The sequence below is a fragment of the Pygoscelis adeliae genome, unplaced genomic scaffold (genome assembly GCF_000699105.1).
Source record: "Pygoscelis adeliae isolate BGI_AS28 unplaced genomic scaffold, ASM69910v1 Scaffold101, whole genome shotgun sequence".
NCBI lineage: Eukaryota > Metazoa > Chordata > Aves > Sphenisciformes > Spheniscidae > Pygoscelis > Pygoscelis adeliae.
The window spans coordinates 7,333,049-7,351,059 of NW_008824238.1; the positions used below are offsets into that span (position 1 = coordinate 7,333,049).

The 18,011-nt window shown below is 40.9% G+C and overlaps 1 protein-coding gene across 1 annotated transcript in view; it reads right to left on the reverse strand.

The window, feature by feature from the left end:
• Positions 1–18,011, reverse strand: part of SULF1 (sulfatase 1) — a 67,345-nt gene that overhangs the window by 13,567 nt on the left and 35,767 nt on the right. The window contains exons 7-11 of the mRNA XM_009335041.1: positions 16,834–17,010; positions 16,142–16,270; positions 15,825–15,881; positions 14,692–14,821; positions 1,373–1,589 (exon numbers count right to left, since the gene is read on the reverse strand). Coding sequence (XP_009333316.1) covers positions 1,373–1,589; positions 14,692–14,821; positions 15,825–15,881; positions 16,142–16,270; positions 16,834–17,010 — 710 coding nt within the window. The remainder of the gene's footprint in view (positions 1–1,372; positions 1,590–14,691; positions 14,822–15,824; positions 15,882–16,141; positions 16,271–16,833; positions 17,011–18,011) is intronic.

Sequence of the window (18,011 nt, forward strand, 5' to 3'; positions counted from 1 at the left end):
ACTTCCCCCCCAGCTGCAATCCCTGTTCAGCCCTTGCTGGTGCCCTGGCGACACCTTCTCTTTCCAAGGTACGCAACAGGTATCTCCCCTTGAAAATCATAGAATCACAGAATCATAGAATGGTTTGGGGTGGAAGGGACCTTAAAGATCATCTACTTCCAACCCCCCTGCCATGGGCAGGGACACCTTCCACTAGACCCAGTTGCTCAAAGCCCCATCCAACCTGGCCTTGAAAAAAAAAATCACTTAAGGGAACATTCCCCAGTTTGAGAATCACCCTGGCAGCCTGTGACATGCAGACTTTTCATCAGAGGTCTGCCTGTACACACTGTCAAACTCCTTAGATCATACTAAACAAATGGAAGAAATTATATCAAGGCAGCATTTAATCTGAACAATGAGACAACTCAAGACAGACAATATTGTGGTTGAATGTACAAAGAATACCAGGGATTCTTGTTCACATCCAGAGTGGGGGAGGCTTTAAATCAGGGCATATTTTGAATTACACTGACATTATTTTCTTATTTCATAGACATCTGTGCAGCATCTTCTAACGTTTGCGTTTCTCACACGACTTCACTATCTTCCTGTTTTAATGACCCGTCTTTATTTCATTCCCCAGTCTAGTATTCTAGAGATACAGCCTGCTCTTGAATAAAGGCTGAAATCCAGGTCCGCTTGTATTGCTATAGCTACAGAACTTCACTTTTATCGCTGGGCAGATAGGTGAAAATACTCGTTCCATTTGAAATAATGGCTTCTTTAAAAAGGCTTCTTTCGCAGAAATCGTTAGCAGAAACAAAGCCAAGTGCTGCTGTCCTAAAACCCTCTTGTACGTTCCCTTCAGCCCACACTCCACTAGAGGACACTGCAATCTAACTCCTGTCCCCGCGGGGATCCCGGTACTGGCTTCCCGGGGAGTTACAAGCCGAGCAGAATTTCAGTCCGACAGCAGTCACAGCACTGCAGTGCCTCATGTAAAAGGCGTCTTTGGGACATCCTCAAACACCGTGTGAATTCCGTGTTAACGACGCAAGAGAACGCTCGCACTGGCCACCTTAGCAAATAACGGCACCGGCTGCTCCGCGGGTGCCACCGGCTTGTCATGTCCGAGCAGCGCGATAGGCGGCACCAGCGCGTCGCCGCCGCCGGCGGCCCGGAGACTATTCCTCACCGCGATCCAGAGGGTAAATATCGTTGTTATTATTACTGCTGTTACAGAGGCAATTATGTAGAACCCGACTGCTAATTACGCATGCATTCATCACACACGGAGGTGAAAACAAGAGTTTACTGGTAAGCCAACGCTCTGCTAGCCATTTCCCCCCGCTCTCTGCCTCGGCGGTTCAAGCGATCAGGTAACACTTACTTTGCGCATTAGGGTTTCTCAAGAACTGTCTTTGATTTTTTCTTTGGGTCCTGCTGTTTCGGTAATCGGTGTCTCCACAGTTGCAGTCTTTGTCTTTGCCGCTGTATCCCCGGGAGTGTATGCTGCGGGTCCTTTTTCTGATGGCAAGTATGTCGCTAGATACCTTACACTTGTGAATTCGAAGTTTGCCGGAAGCATCCTCCGTGCACTGCCACTTCTGTGAGACAGAAAAATGAAGACGATTTCCCATCAGCCTTCCAAACCCCTGCTACTTTCAGGTGGATTGTAAAACAAGACAGGCAAATTGCTTTAAAAATTAAGCAGTCCCTTAAATAACAAACTGAGAAGGGAAACATTTTAAGGGACTAAATTCACTCACATTCTTCTCAACATCTCTCTCATGCTAGGCAAACATAAGCTTGAATGAAATCACTGCAAATCTGCATTAAAAAATACAACACAGCCAAAAAAGATATATAAATCAAGAGTATCTAGACTAAACACATCCCTGAAAAGAGCAAGTAAAAAGTCTTAATTTACTGAGCCACAGAGTACAGCTGTCAGGGCTGTTTTCACCAACTCTTTTTTTTCTTTGAAAAAACAAACTTTGTTTCTTTGTTCTGTGACTCGGAATTTCTAACATGATTCAGGGGAAAATAGAAAATCCCCACAGATGAAGAAGAACTGGTTCTGTCGTAGGCTTCCTTGGAAAAGAGAAGGACAAATTGTGGGTGTGATTTATAGAAAAATACATAAACCACTAACAACATGTAATTTATTTCCTCACCGGTGGTCAGAGTTAGGACCTGCACCCTAAGACGTGCCCCTGCAAACCGTGCCGCTCAGACCTGCAAACCTTGCTGGCTCTTTATACTTTACACAGGAAGGGAGAAGCCTGAAAGCGCAATACCCCTGGCCACCCTCCCTACACCCAGCAGGTGCGAGCAGGGGAAGAACCTTAGGGACAGTAAACAAATAAATTAGCTTGGATAAACTCATTTGGATACCTAAGTCTTGAGATTTGTTTCAGACTTGGGAGAAAAAAGTGCAGCCTGGAAGGAGTACCTGTAAAAGGCATCGTACGCATGCTGAATATCAGAGCAAGTGCGGGAGAATGAGAGGAAACAGTTCTTCCAGCTTGTCTGCACAATATCTGCCTGACTTGGTCATCAGCATTACTGAACCAGATGGAAGATTCCAGGTGGATTTTTCCAGTGGATCCCACTGTCTTCACATTGCAAATTAAAAAGCAGCTGGGACTTTAATTTCCTTTCCACACTGAACTGTCTTAAAAAGCTAAATGTCTTTTTTTTTTTTAAACATGGATAGGTGCTGACAGATCAGAGCTCCTTTGCCCATGCCCAAAGCTTGCCATATATGGCTGCTGGGTTATAGCTGGCACTCGCAATACCCTACACAAGCTAAGAAGCCTGTGAAGATTTTAAGTCAGTTGTAGTCTGAATAACAATAGGGAGAACTAGAAATAGCTATGTTTATTTATAATCTGAATACAACTATAAATGACTATTACCCGGTGAGTTTTGTTCACTCGTGCATCTTAAGCCACAATGACCAGACTTTGCATACAAAGCAATTAAGGTTGGCTGGATAGTGTAGAGAACAAAACTCAATAATGCAATTGATAACTGAAACCTTTTAGTTGCAGTTTCAGCTAAGTTTCCCTATAATGTGTCCTTTTTTTGTTCCCATGACTGAATAGCACAACTTTCTCTTGCCTCATTAATAATAGCAAGACAGCTAGATGCTGGTCCTAATGGAGTCCCCAGCTTAATTTTTGAAATGGACACTAATATCAGAGCACACACATTTTGGTAAGTGTCTTCCATTAACTAATGTCTGCTCTGGACTCTTTTGGGGGTGCTGTCAAACTGACTGAAGAATGAAGAAAGAGAACTAAGCCTCAGGTAGATTTGCTGACCTGATAACCTGAGGTGTGAGCTGAAGTGGCTCTGAACCGCAGCAGCATGAGACCACTCTCTGGCCTAACACGTGGGCTGAGCGAAAAGATGGATCCCGTGCTCAGAGGCCTTGCTTGTGGATTGGCATGACTCTGATCCCAGAACAGTAAACTATGTGTAAAAGGCCATAGACCTACGTACATCTGATCGCCGCCAGAGGAGTTACATTTGTACCCAGACTTTCAGTGTAAACCCACACCTACAAGTGACAAGGTGACTTTCTACAGGTAAAGATGTCTGAGAGCTATAACGCTTTGCAGGATTTTATTCTGCAATAGCTTGTGCACTCTTCCTACTGCAACAAGAGATGGTTGTTACAGGATAAGAACTGCCTGCACCACTGTATTTCCTGTGTTTACTTGGTACATGTTACAATTATAAATATAAGGCACTAGTTTTTAATGAGTCTCAAAAGCACCACTTTAAAGTAAAATAAGTATTCTCTTTGTCTAACATTAATTATAGCAAGAGGTTCCAGGAGTGGCTTCAATAGCCATTTAGATCACTTTTAACAGTATTATGACTAACATTGAAACAAGACTCTCTGTGTCTAATAGAAGCCAATAATAGTTCTCTATTTAAAACAGGGATTAAATGGGATTCAGTTCCTCCTTTTTTTTTATTTTACCTTAAAAAGTGTCATTATAAAGATGCTTCAGAGTTTTAAGATGGAATTTTTAGACTAACTTTCCTGAATCCCTGCCCATGCCAGCATAATCGGGCACTGAGCATGCATTATGCAGCAAGTCATAATGGTCCTTCTGCTCATCTTTAGATCTATAAAATGCATTAATGCATATAAAAGAAGATTCTGACTGCTGCGCTGCCCTTTCCCGTCCCCTGTTTTCTACCTTCCTTCCCGCTATGAATACCAAACTGTTCTTTCAAATCCAGGATTATTAGGTTCGGTTTCTGGGCCCCCATTTCTCCATCAATAAAAAAACATTGGCACATATAAAAACTAAATATGTCTTCATTAAATTTTAATTTGTATATGTTTTCTTATTTTCCCCATGTTTATCTTCCTTCTCATGGTGACGTTTCACAAGACACCTAAGCCGATCTAACAATTCACTGTTGCCATAGGAATACGGGATAGTCCCTGCTTCTGGCTGCATGCTGACTTAGGGACCCCTGTGTTGATTTATTTTCTCCCTCAGTAGGAGAAAAGAGGACTAACTCAGAACTAAAAAAAAAATCCAAACAACTAATGGGAGAGGAAAAGCAGGACCCTGACATTTAGCTGCAACAAGCTGTTATATCGTTTCAGTCATGTTGTGAAACTTAACCTGTGTCAGCCTTTTTCCCTGTCACTGACTCATCTTTTCCTTCTTTCATCTCATTTCATCACCTACCCTCCAGCAATTATTCCTCTCTCACCTCAGCTCCCCACCTCCAGTTTTCCTCCTGCCTCAGTTTAACTTCAGAGGAGAAGCAAACGTGGAAGAGGATCCTTAATACCCGCACACCAACAGAGTCCTGAAACCCTGCACCTGAAAGCTGGCGGGACTATTCCGCTGCGAGGGGCTTTTCTGGTTTACAGCCACCCCGAAACCGAAGCAGGGACTGTTGTGCAAGTGCGCTAAGGGCCCTGGCTGGCTCCACGTGAGCCCTCCCTGCCCTTGGCAGCAAGTTGCAGAGGCAGCTTAAGATAGGTAAAAGGGCTGAGAATCATTTGGGGGCTCGAGCTGCTTTAATCTCTGCCGAACGTGAAGTTTAAACACATAAGTACATGTGCCTGCTCCTCCGTGGAGAGGCGAGCACCGGACTGCAGCAGGACTGCAGCAGGAGTTTCTCCACGGGTGATGTCATTGGCATGATGCATTTCCATCTGGGGGTAGAAGTTTGCCCTTATAAAGTCATTTCAAAGGCAAAGGGGAGCAAATGGGCTGGTTAAAAGGGTATTGTTTGTACTTGGTGGCTTTGCTTTGCGCTGCTGCTGGCACGGCTCCAGTTGCGACTTAGAGCTACATGAGCAAGACAACAGCAGATGACTTGATAACTACCTTGGATCTCAATTTCCTGGTATTAATCAGTTTGTGCCACTGCCTTAAAATTAAGTAAGTCTATTTCATTACTGAATATAATTAAGGCATAAAAATATACATTCAGCATGAATCATTGTGATGAGCTGCACTGTAAATACCCACTTAAGCAGGATATCAAGTCAACTTTGTTTAGTTAATAGACTGTGACAGCTTTGAGAGAGTTCCTGCCCCTTTATATAGAGAGGAAATTAATTAGACAGTTCCTGAAAGGTGTCTTAAGAGTAGGCAAGCTAAGGGTTTCTGTGAAATGTAATTACAGAATGTAATTACCGGTATTTGCAGTAGACACTTCAGTGTTAAATATCTTGTCAGATTTTATCACAAAGCTATGAAACCCTGAAAAACATACAACCAGAAATATAACACGGCAACGATATTTTTACAGGTGCTTTTTCATATTGGTAATGTGTGACTGACTTCGAGTATTATTGCTCAGCCTAGGGAATGTTAAGATAAGGCATGAAAAGGAAGACTCATGAATTTAAACATGTCCTCAAGATCTCATTTCCCTTTTTTCCTGTTTCAAAAGGTAGAATCTAAATTTGAAAACAGTTTAGATGAAAACACCACCATGGGCTGTCTATGTGTGTACCACTTTCCTCTATTAGCAGTAACCAGACCTGGGTGAGTGTCAGGGGACCTGATGTGATAATACCGGTAAGGGAGTCTGGTTTAGGGCTGTGCTACTGCAGTGAGAACTGAGTCCTGTTTTTGCTTTCTCTGTGCCATTCAAAGAGGCCATGTCACACAGCATATTGAAAAGTGCTCTGTGATTAGTTGGCTACGGTAAATAGTCCAGAGCAGCAGCAGTTTATTTCTGCTGAACTGGACCTGAATACTGAAAAATGTTTACAGGCTAAGGCCATGTCCTCTACACATTCCCGCAGAGCAGTCATGAACCCTGGTCCTGACTGAGGCTCCTAAGTGCTCCTGGAAATATTAATCTGTGTTGTTACACCTCAGCAGTATTTGAACATCGCACGTGAGTGCAGCTGTTTCACAGGGATGGTGTGCCAGGTTTGCTCAGGGAATTTGGAATTGCTGCATTTTTATGGAACAAAAATCTCCTCCTTGAGTTTAGAACTGGGTTGACGCCACCCGTAAGGGCAGGTCCCAATTTTTGCACCACTCCCTCGTAAGTGGACCACCTTGTATTGAATCACGCACAGCTCTGGAGTCTACTGACGTTAACATACTCAAAAATGGTTATTTATATACAGCCTAACACCCTGAGGAAGTGTTCCTGAAAAGTGCAATGGTCAGTGGTTCAACAGATAGGGAGGCAATTTGTCCCACAAGAACTGATGTAATATAGGGGGAAATGTATGACAGACTTTAGAAATACATTCAGTTAAATACACAGGGACAGAACTGGAGGAAAAAAGAATGAAGAAATTAATCACTGTATAACAGAAATAACCTTATGAAAATTGCCAATTTTGAACTACTTCACACTGTTTAAGAAAGGGAAAATAGCCTAGGAAGTTTACAGACTATGCAATTTCGCATTCTTGATGTACAGACAAGATTGATTTTAAGTGTCATAGCTATAGCAGTTCTCTAGTTTGTAAAAAATGCATGGACTGCATTGTCAGCTCTAGAAGTGTAGGCACTTAGGTTGAGACATCAAATATTTCACCTCCAGAGCATTCTCTACCAAATCTATTTGCTTGTCTGTAGTTACAACTCAACATCAACAGACTTCTGTTATTATCCAATAAACATCCACTCTCAGGTGCAAACAAATAGGAGCCAATGAAAAGGATAAATTTAGCCTTTCGCTTATAAATAGCAATACTGATAATAACCAGTTACTATTGGGTCATATACATTTAATTTACAGAGGGCTTAATTTATATTATATTTCACTGGATAATTTAAAATGGAAACTCTGCAAAAATAAAACCTCAAAGGAGTACTACAGAAAGTGCAAAACATGACTCTTGCATAATCTATGTTTTCTGTCTAAACATTTATGGCGCATAAAATTGCTTTTTAAGGTGTCATTCTACCAAAAAGTCTTTCTGTTAGAGAACACTGATAAGATGGTCATAAAAATGCTGAACACAGTTGTGCATTGAAAGAGATTAAACCAGTGAAACCAGTGATGTTCCTAGACTGGAATATCTCTGGATTTTATGCAGAATAGAGCTGGTACTTCAGATTAAGAATTGCTTAAATTTGAAGAATTGTCAAATCTGGAAAGAGCTGCCCTCTGTTTAATAGGAAACTTAAATATTTAGGCTGAAATGTGAAATATTTAGGCTGAAATATGAAATACCGTGCTTTGAAGGATTATTTTTAGAGATAAAGGAACTTATCTTCATATTTGGTTTTAAGTCATAAACAGGGTGGTATTTTAACAAGGGATAACATAATTTCTGGCAATTCCTATGAATTCTTGAGCAACTATGTTGCAGGCATGTTTCTGTCAACTATGAAGGATGACTCTGCAGGGTCTAAAGAGAGCAATAGCTGCAAGAGCTGTTCATGAAAGCACTGTAGTATGTACTTAGTTTTAAGCACATGACTGGTTGCAAACACATATGCTTCCAGTTAAGCCTGTGTATCGATGCTCTGCTGAATTATGACTAAGAAAAGGTGGTATCAATGGGCAGATGGTAAAGAAGAGCCAGCTTCGAACTAATGTTCTGGTAAAACAGGTTGATGGGATTAGTTGTCACTGCTTTAAGCACAAGCAAATGTTGCTGCTATGAAGAAAAACATATTTTCTTTCTTGCAGTAATCTACACTGACTGGGCAGCTAATACCTTGCTTTAGGAATGCGATAAGAAACTCCGTTTGAATAGGTGCAACATGATAGAAAATGGAGAAAGACAACGCTGAGGTGGGAGGCAGCATATGGAAGAGCAATATGTTAATGCACTCCTGCATGCTCATCACCAGTGCCTTTTGACTCCTGCAAGTGTCAGGAGGTTGTTCTGAAACCGGGAGGATCCATGAGTGATGTTTATATGCCATATCATAATTTTAGTTGGGTTTTAGTGGGTGCTCAGGGTCTGGCTGTCAGTTGCTGGCCAGCCATCTGACACTTCTGGCCAGCTTTTACCGGCTTATGTGTTTTTATTCATACTCCGCAGCTGGTCATGAAGCTGACCTTTACAAATGTATGGTCTGTGATATTTATTTTATGAGAACATAGATACCTGAGCCAAACCAGACTACACCTAATAAGCCCCATTCTAATTTCCTTTACAATATTATCTGTAAGCTGATTGATGGCAAGTGTTCTTTTAGCATTACAAATAGACATGCTTTTGACTGAATGCTGATATGATAATGTGATAAATATGAATATGAACAATAAAATTAAATTCTTATGCTAGATTTTTAAATGGCGAAGGATATGTGAGAAATAAGAGGTATGTATCGACTATATAACATGATCTTTGGATCAGAGCCAGAAGAATCTTGCACATTTACTGCAGAGCTGATACTTGGATTCAGCAACATGTCTCCAGTGACTACCTGTAAAGCCTTAAATCACTGTAAAATACATTGAGACCTAACTAAAATCTCACTGTACAGTCTTCAAGTGTATACTCCAAACGGAACATCATTTCTTTAGGGCTGTTTTGGGATACAGTTCCTCAGGAGGAAACACAATATTCTGCATCTCTAAAGGTGAGGTGCATGAACAAAGAGCACAAGGAAGGTTAGCAGCTATGGCATTATACCTGTCTAGCTCGGTTTCAGTTCATGGGCACGCATGTCATACAAACACTGGCAGCATGACGCATTTTTCCATTCTGCCCACTGTCAGTGCTCGTTGGAGCTGGCAGCAGACCACAGATCTTTACAAGTTTCAGACCTTTGCTGTTCACAAACTGGCAGGTATTGCAGAGCAGATGGTAGGAGATGTATGCCCATAAAATAAACAGACCTGTGTCTGGGTTTGGTTGCTGAGTCATCCAACCTAAGAGCTGAAATGTTAAACACAAACCTTCACAGTCCTCATTTTTGGAGGGTGGCTTTTTTTCCACCCCCCGTTGGGAAAATTTTAAAATAAGGTTGTGGTTTGTGTAATTTTTGTAAGAGGATAAAAATGCATGTTTGGCTATGGATTTGATACTGATTATAAATAATGGATTGAACAGTACACTGGAGACACCCAGCCTACCAGTCACAAGACCTCGAAAGGTAACTGCTATCTGGGAAACAGTGTTAAGTCCCAGAAGTCAAAATTATGCCTCAGGAAAATTCCTATGACTCAGACTGGTGGAGAGAAAAAGAGTAAATACTTATGAATTAGCTCATTAATTACACGTTTAGGTAAGGGAAGAGAGAAAGAAAAGGTATAAATGAAAACACAGTTAACATGCTTTTATTTGATATTTGCTAAGTATCAAGAAGAATTTCATGAGTGAGAAGATGGACTGAGTTCAACAAAAATAACCTGGCAGAGGATTGAAGAGCAGCTTGCCTCTAAACCTCCTAAAGATGTATTCTCAACTCAGGTTATTTCAGTGGAAATCTGAGAGGAGATTTGTGTCATGATAAGGTTGTATTAATCCAGAGAAACATTTGTTCACATGCTGTTATTTCTGCTCTATTGGAAAATTAACGAAGTTTTAGTTAAAAGTTCGCACTGATTGTTTCCCATTTTAAAACAACAGCAGGGGTAGCAATGTTGCAGATGAATAGATATTTCTATACTGTGTACCTTATTACAGTAAAGCTGAGAGGGGAAATATGTACCAATGAAATATAACCCCCCCACAAACCATTTAAGTGCTAAAACCCATCAATAGTCACTATTAAACCAACTGGGCTCAATCAGGTGACCTCAGTAAGTTACACCACATAAACTGGTAACAAATTTGGCATATAAACTACGAAGGAAACCTCCGGTTTCCGTCATAATTTCTTGAGTGCTCTCTGGGATATGAAGGAGGGACTGCAAAGGAAACTTCTACCCCGCCCCAAGCCGCAAAGCTGAGCAGAGAGCCCACCCCGCTGCTGCTCCCTTTGCAGGGGGAGTGAACCTGGCCGGAGTGTGATGGGACTGGCTGTGCTGCAGGTGAGCGCAGGTCAACAGATGGGTCAGGGCGGGAGCCGAAATCTAGTCTGCATCCAAATATGACATGGGCAGGCATAACTCACAAGATGGACAAAATTAACAGTGCTTCCCAAGTTACGAAGCTGAGGAGGAGGAAGAAAACATGAAATCCTCAAGTCCAGGTGTTAAGCAAGCAAAAAATTAAGAGCATGTGCAATTGCTGGAAGGAACATCTGGAGGTCATTTAGTCCAACCTCCTCCTCAAAGTAGGAACAACATTACTAGGTTTTGAAAGTATCCCTGGATGGGCCTTCCACAGCTTCTTTGGGCTCCAGTGCTTAATCACTCTTACGGTAACATTTTTTTTCCACACACCTAGTCAGACTTTCCCTTGCTGCAACTTGTCTGTTGCTGATATCCGTTTTGCTGTGCACCTCCAAGAAGTGCCTGGGTCTGCCTTCTCTCTAATTAGCCATTAGTTAGTTGAAGGAAGCAATTAGAGTCCCCCTTTGCCTTCTGTTCTCCTGGCTAAACAAACCTCTGCCCCTCCTCAGTACTTCCTGACCATCTCTGGGGTCCTCCCCTGGACTTGCTCCAGCTTACCCATGTCCCTCTGCTAATGGAGGTCCCAACCCAAATGGAGCACTCCAGCTGCAGCCCACAAGCACCAAGGAGAGGCGAGTAATCACTTCCCATGACCTGTTAGCTGTGCTCTTGCTAATGCAGCTCAGCAGGCGCGGTCCTCTCCTCCGCAAGGGCTCAGTGCTGACCTGAGTTAGTGACTGGCTGAACATAACTCAAAAGTGAACATATCCGTGCAGTTGTGCGCATCTCATTTCTGACGTGTTCTCAAGGAGGTGAGTGAACTTTTGGGAACTGTCCTCCCATAAAGGAGATTAGGAAAAAATAGCAAGGGGAGGGTGCTCTACAATGAAAGTGATGCAATCTGTCAATGGTGCTAAAAAATTTAAATAAAATCATAGTGAAAGTAGTTTAACTTAATTTTGCATATGCATTTTATAACTATTTTTCTTAATGAAACAGAACTTTTTTTTTTTTTGTAACCCATAAGCCTTACTGATTTGCAGCTAAATGTAATCTATAATTTAAATTTCCTATCTCTTTTTGGCAAACAGTCATTTGGAACTTTAAATATTATGGACTAATTATAGCAATTATACAGATGTTTAATATTTTCTTTTTTTTCCATTTTTTATGTTTACCTACTTTCGGATAGACATTGAGCATAGAAAAAATTGAAATTTTGAAACTTTTAATTAAAAAAAGTGTCTTTACTGTGCCAGGTTCTTTTTTTCTTTTTTCTTTTTTTTATTTTTTTTGTTTAGATGTTACTTATTAAATAGAAAATAAGCTGAAGCAATTATTTTCCTGAGTACCACATCCTTGGAGATTTTGGAACTAGCAGGTCTCAGGATCACACCTCATTTTAATACAGGAAAAACAAATTTTCTTCTTTTTCAACTCCCAATTGTGTTCTCTGTTTCCAATGAACTAGATATTGACTAAAGTAAATTAAAATGAAGAACAAGCTCTAAATGTACTAGGCAGTACATTGGTGTATTAACTCACCAAATGCTTATTCTTAGTTCCAGACATTTAGCAGAAACTTCCCACAGACCAGTAATTTCATTATTTAAAAATCTGTCAGCAATCACTCATTCTGTGAAGGCGATTTTAATTTAAGTGATGTTAACTGCAACCGGTTAGAGTAAATGTAGGAAGTATTATAAAGCATCGTAACTAAAATGAAGACTTTTCTCTACATATGCACCTATGTAATTTAAATTAAAGATACTAATCTCAAAAGGTAAAACAAAGTTAAGACCCACATAACAATATTTCCGCTTTCTCTTTTTCAAGAGGTGCAAAATGACTAGGGGAAATCTGCTGGAAGAACCTCATATTAAATTATGATGCCTCATATTGCACATTGGAAACCACCTGGGCTAAAGTAAAATTATTTGGCCTATTAACTTTTAATTTTCTTTAAGAACTTTTCTACATGGAAAAAATCCTGCGGACACTTATTTCACACTGCAATGCCTTGCTGATGTTCATCTTATTTCCAATGTTGCTCTTTAAATTCACACCCTTCCTATTCTGCGTTGACTTCCCTGTGAGCACTGCATACAGCCCATCCCTGAGAGAGAAACTGCCCTTGCTCTGTCTGATGGGAGGTTTCTGCAGGCATGTTTAACTTTGGCATCCCTGCAAGAAGCCTTCAGGCTGTTAGAGAAGTATCAGGGACAACTATGGTCTCTCTGTTTAAGAAAATAATTTATATACATGATGGCTAGGTCTGAAAATTGGTCTTAAAAAGGTCAGTTCAGCCCTGTCCTCCATTCAGCCATGAGGGATGGCTGCTGGACTCCGGGGAGCCAACGTATCTTCTGCATTTAAAGGACCTCGATGGGAGTTCGTAGGTGGGAGAGCTGCTATCAGACACCATTGCTCTCGTAAGCTCCTTGCTGACTCAAGGCCTTCTCCCTCCACCCTTTGATCAAACGGGATTCACCAATATGGGATGGAAAGACAAGTCTACCACACTGGGCTGGGTACACGGCTGTGAGCAGGGTTTCCTACTGCTTCAGGTGTGATATCTGGTCAGGACACTTAACCTTTTCTACTCACATGTGGAAAAGTAAAGCTATTCCAAGCCTGGATTTTGACATAGGAGGGAATAAATATAAGAAATAATTGCAAAGAAAATATTTTGGTATTTTAAAACGAAACATTTTAGCGTCTAACAGTCTAAATGACTCCATTGATCTCCTTTAGTTTTTATAAAAATGTTCAGTTTTTCAAATTTAATCTCTGTTTACAATGGCAGTGTTTGAACTCCTGAAAACTTTGCTCTTGGGTGAGACTCTGATATTGTGTATATCCCTTCAAAAGGGGCCACGTTTAAGGAGCATGTGTGAGGTGAGAGCTGTGGCAGAGGACCTGACCAAGGATGTGCCAGCCAAAACATATTCCAGTCCAATCTGGGATTAACCGAGATTTACTGTAACACTATGCTCTAATGAATGAGAAGGGGAAAGGTAGGGACGGAGCATTTCTTTAAGTGAACGAGCTCTCCCCAGTGCCCTCCAGTTTCTTGTGCGGAGCTCTACATGCCCTGGGTGAAGCACCATGGGTGGCTGCAGATGGAAGCGGAGCACAGTGAGGCTTTATGCTCCCGTTCAAAACAGCTTACTGATATTTCAGTGCCAGGCCTACGGCCGGCTGCAGCGGTCTGAGCAAACATCTGAGGGAAAGGCACAAGCGCCTGCCTGGGAAAAATCGCCTCACACTCCTCTGGGGAGGTGTGTGGGGACGGGGACAGAGGGGGAGGATGGCAGGGAGGGTGCGAGCTGCTGCCTGGGGCCTCCAGCATGTGCCTGGTTAGAGGTGGTGTCGGTGGGAAGGCATACAGCTCCCTTCCACATCTCCCCAGTAAATTCATCTTCAGATGTTACTGTAGGTATAGGATTGATTCAGAATGGATTGAAGAGAATTTGGGGTCAGACTCACTTTTTCTTAATTTAGCTCCCTCCTGTATACATGCTACAGAGCTGCAAGTGTTAGCATACTAGTCAGGGATGCAGTAACTTCTGGTTTTGTGAGCAGGCAATCAGACCTTTGTATGAGTCAGGTGTTATACTGAAATCATTAAGGCTACAAAAAGAAAAAGTAATGCTTGGGTATGGGTATCACTGTCTGATTCTTTACAGTGACCTTAAACAGCAAATGTTTCTGAGCAAGGGGACCCTTCTATTAAAGGTGTTTCAATAAATAATAAAGCATGATGATTACCCAGTGTGTTGTCCAGTTGTTCATGCCAGCAAATGAAGTCATGTGTAACTGTAGGACTAACCAGTTTGCTTCAGTAATTCTGAATTAGCCCAGTGAGTACAAGCTTTCACTGCCCAAAAACATTCTCTCCCTTATTCATAATTATCATTGAATTATCTTGCATATTTAACAACACACTGAATCAAAGAAAAAGTAGTCATCTAATGTTATATTTGAGCACATGAGTTTTACCATAAGGCCTGTACTGAGACAGCAAACTAAGGACCAGCCCTCTAACACCTTAAATGGAACCACTGCTTAGAGCAATTTGTGTCTGGTTTTCTTTGCTCTGAAGATATTCAGAATAACGGTCTTTTAGCTATCTTCCAAATGCCATGTTCTTCAAATTCTTTTGACCCATAGTGAAAAACAGGTATTTCCCTGGCACATAGAAGACTGCAGTTGTTTGTGGCTTACCTGTCCTGGTTGTTCACAGGCTGTCTGGTATCTTGCTTGTTGGCATAATTCTTTTACTCTCTCATATTTTGGCAGTTGATTAGACTGCTGAGTGCTTTTGTTGGGTTCCTCCTTCTTGCGTAGAAATTTGCTTTAAAAAAAACAAAGTTGAATATTTTAGATACATTCCTCTAAACTCTGGAGATGATGAATTTAACTGGCAAAGCAAAGCTACATGAAGATTTAATGTCTTCTCAGGAAAAAATCCCCACATTTCTGTTACTGACCTTCAATGTAGGTCACGTACTGAAAAAAAGGCCCAGGTGATTTGCTGGAAATTACCCAAAGAGAAATAAGGGCTGCTGAAATATGTTTAACTGGTACAGTTCAGCACCATTCAAATATAAATGTATGTTCTTTCACAAAGCAAAACACACTGAAGCAGTATTCGCCTGGCTGAAAAGCCCAGCTGAAGAGACAAAAGGGCTTCCATACTCAGTCAGCACTAGCTTGGCTATATCTTATATATTATAATGTGTCTTATATGCACTGTTTGGTACTACATCATACAAGATTTCCATAATCTGTAAAGCCATAAAGTGCCACAAGGAAACTGTTGTAAAATTTTTACTCAGAGAAAATTTTCACCACAGTAATTGGCAAGGTGAGAGGGCATAAAGAGGTATCAGTGAAAAGAGGAGCAGTTATAGTCATAAAACTCATTTACACATAAGTCTTTTCTTAGCTAGAACAAAAATAAAGAATGCTTCCAATATGTGATGGAAAGTACAAAATCAGTTGATAAGAGGATTCTGCACAGCTGGATTTGAAACAGAGATTTGGAAAGAAAATGAGTCAGATGATGACATAAGTGGTCACAAGTACAATGTTAGAGAAAGAGGAGGTACAGGCTAGGAGAGTCGCCAGAAAAGCATGGTTTCAAATTTCTTCAGAGGTGGGGATTTGGGAGCACAGCAGCTTGCAAAGCCAGTGGTGGGAAACTAGGAAACAAGTCAGGCCTGTAAGTTTGCTTGCAAAATTTACTACTTCGCTGACCATAAAAAGGAAGAGGAGGGAGCAGAAAGGAAAGTATGTACAAGTGAGTGTTCCCAGCAGGCAGGCTCTCCCAAAACTCTCTCACCCCTAATAATTACCCTCTTTCCACCAGAAATGTGTCACGCCAAATTTTGGTCTTCTTGTTTGTTCGAAACCTGAAAGCAAAATAATAACATTTACTGCTGGCACCTATGTATAGCACTGCTAGTGTTAACAATTTATTTTTGAAAAAACACCTCTCCACTTATATATACCTGCAAATTTATAGATGTGCTATTTAAGAGACTCTTCAAATGTGGAAGCTGTGGTCGTTGGCATGACACAGCTCATTTTCACAGAATCTTTTTCCACTCAGTTGTTGATTTACTTAGGTGTTTGCTTCTGAACTGGCTAAAAAAAAAATGCTGGGACCCACCTGTTTCCTGGTCTCTCCAAGTCCAGAAGTTTTAGGACCGATTTGCCATCCATATCTGGAGGCGTGTCAAGTCCTGCTATATCCAGAATTGTTGGAGCGAGATCAATATTGAGAACTATCTGAGGCACTCTGCAAATCAACAGAAAAGGTCATAGCTGTCGTGTTCAATATGTAAGTCTTCACATTCTCTTGGATATAGAATGGTAATTAATGTTTATCAGGGCTTTGAAGATGTAAAGCTCTACAGAAGTGCTAAGTTTAGAAAATCCCCTTTGAAGGCTACAATTCTGAGAACGACAGGCCAGTACTGCAGACTTGTCATCACAAAGAAAAAGCTAAGCACAATAAAACACGGAGGTGCAGTAGCCACTACTCTTATCTCATTGACAATGAGGGCATGACGCCATCCATTCTGCTAAACCAGAAGGTGAGCAGTGAAGATGAGCACCTACTTTTTGAAAGCAAAACCCGAAGCCTAACCCTACAGGACTACACATTATACAGCTTTCTCATCTGCATTATAACTTATTAATAATATGCAAAATGAAAGACGTGCTTCTTTATAAGACTCATTGCTCTACAATAATAGGACATCCTTTATGAAATGAAACTAGACAGTGTGATAATTACATGCTCTTAGAAACATTTTACATTAGGTTCAACAGCTGTGCTAGAGACATAAGAGAACGTACACTGATCCCGGCTCTACACTTGGACCACGAATAAAGAAAGGAACTCGAATATCAAAGTCATACGGCATTGACTTCCCCTTGACCAGTCCAAACTGCCCGATATGGTAACCGTGGTCAGCAGTGTAAATAATGTAGGTATTCTCCAGTTCTCCCATCTCTGTAAGCATTTGGTATAACTGCAACACAGCATAGGAAAAACTCTGAATTAAATGTAGCAAAACATGTTTTGTGCATAATCATGTATAACCGTAATTTTACTCCCTTAAATACACAGAACCAAACATGACATCGATGAGGTTGTTGAAACAGACACTCTGGGGATGGACATTTTTACATCCTGTCTTTACTGTGCTGTTAAAAATTTCAACTTACAAGTTCAATTTCACATTTGACAGAGGGGAAAATTAAACAGGTCCAGAAAATTAAAATAGCAAAATATGTTAATACTAATACAGTTGCATTAGTATGTCCAAAAGTCATTATGTACTCAAACACAGCTTGGGAAAAAAGTCTGCTACAGATTTAGGGCAAATGGTACTCAGATTTGATTTACTGTGTTAGACTACAACCTTCTCATTCCTTACAGTTGCAGGCTTGGGAAAAGGCTGTAAATTTTTATTAAAGTTTAAAGAAATCTCTCTGGGGGAAGATCTTTGGTCACGGTGCTTGATTTTTGAACAAAAAGTCATGCAAAGTACACCTAATAGTTCATGTATCACGTTACCTATAATTAGCTGTACACTGCATTGCCTAACTTCTGCAAACACTAGCAGACTGACACCTGAGTTGCTGTGATTTGCCAGTTCCCAGATTTCAGCTGAAGGATGAACTGTGAAGGGAGTGTGTGAAATGAATAGAAGTTGTCATGTGTGCACCTGTGTCTATCCATGTGTACACGCAGGTGATGCATCTTCTGTTAATACCAGGCTTTATATTAGGCCCAGTGACTTTCCCCTTTTAAAAAATCATCAGTTTATTCACCCAGCAATTGAAAGAAGCAAGCAAGGAGCTTGGCACTATGTTGCAGAGAACATAAACAGAATTCATTTCTACTGAGGATATGTGGAGTAATTCTTTGTAGCTCAGGGGCTTTCCCCAGGCTGTGGTTGGTGAAGGTAAAGAAAGAATTCATTTAATGTTGTAATCAACTAATAAGATTGTATTCACAGTAGTTTCTT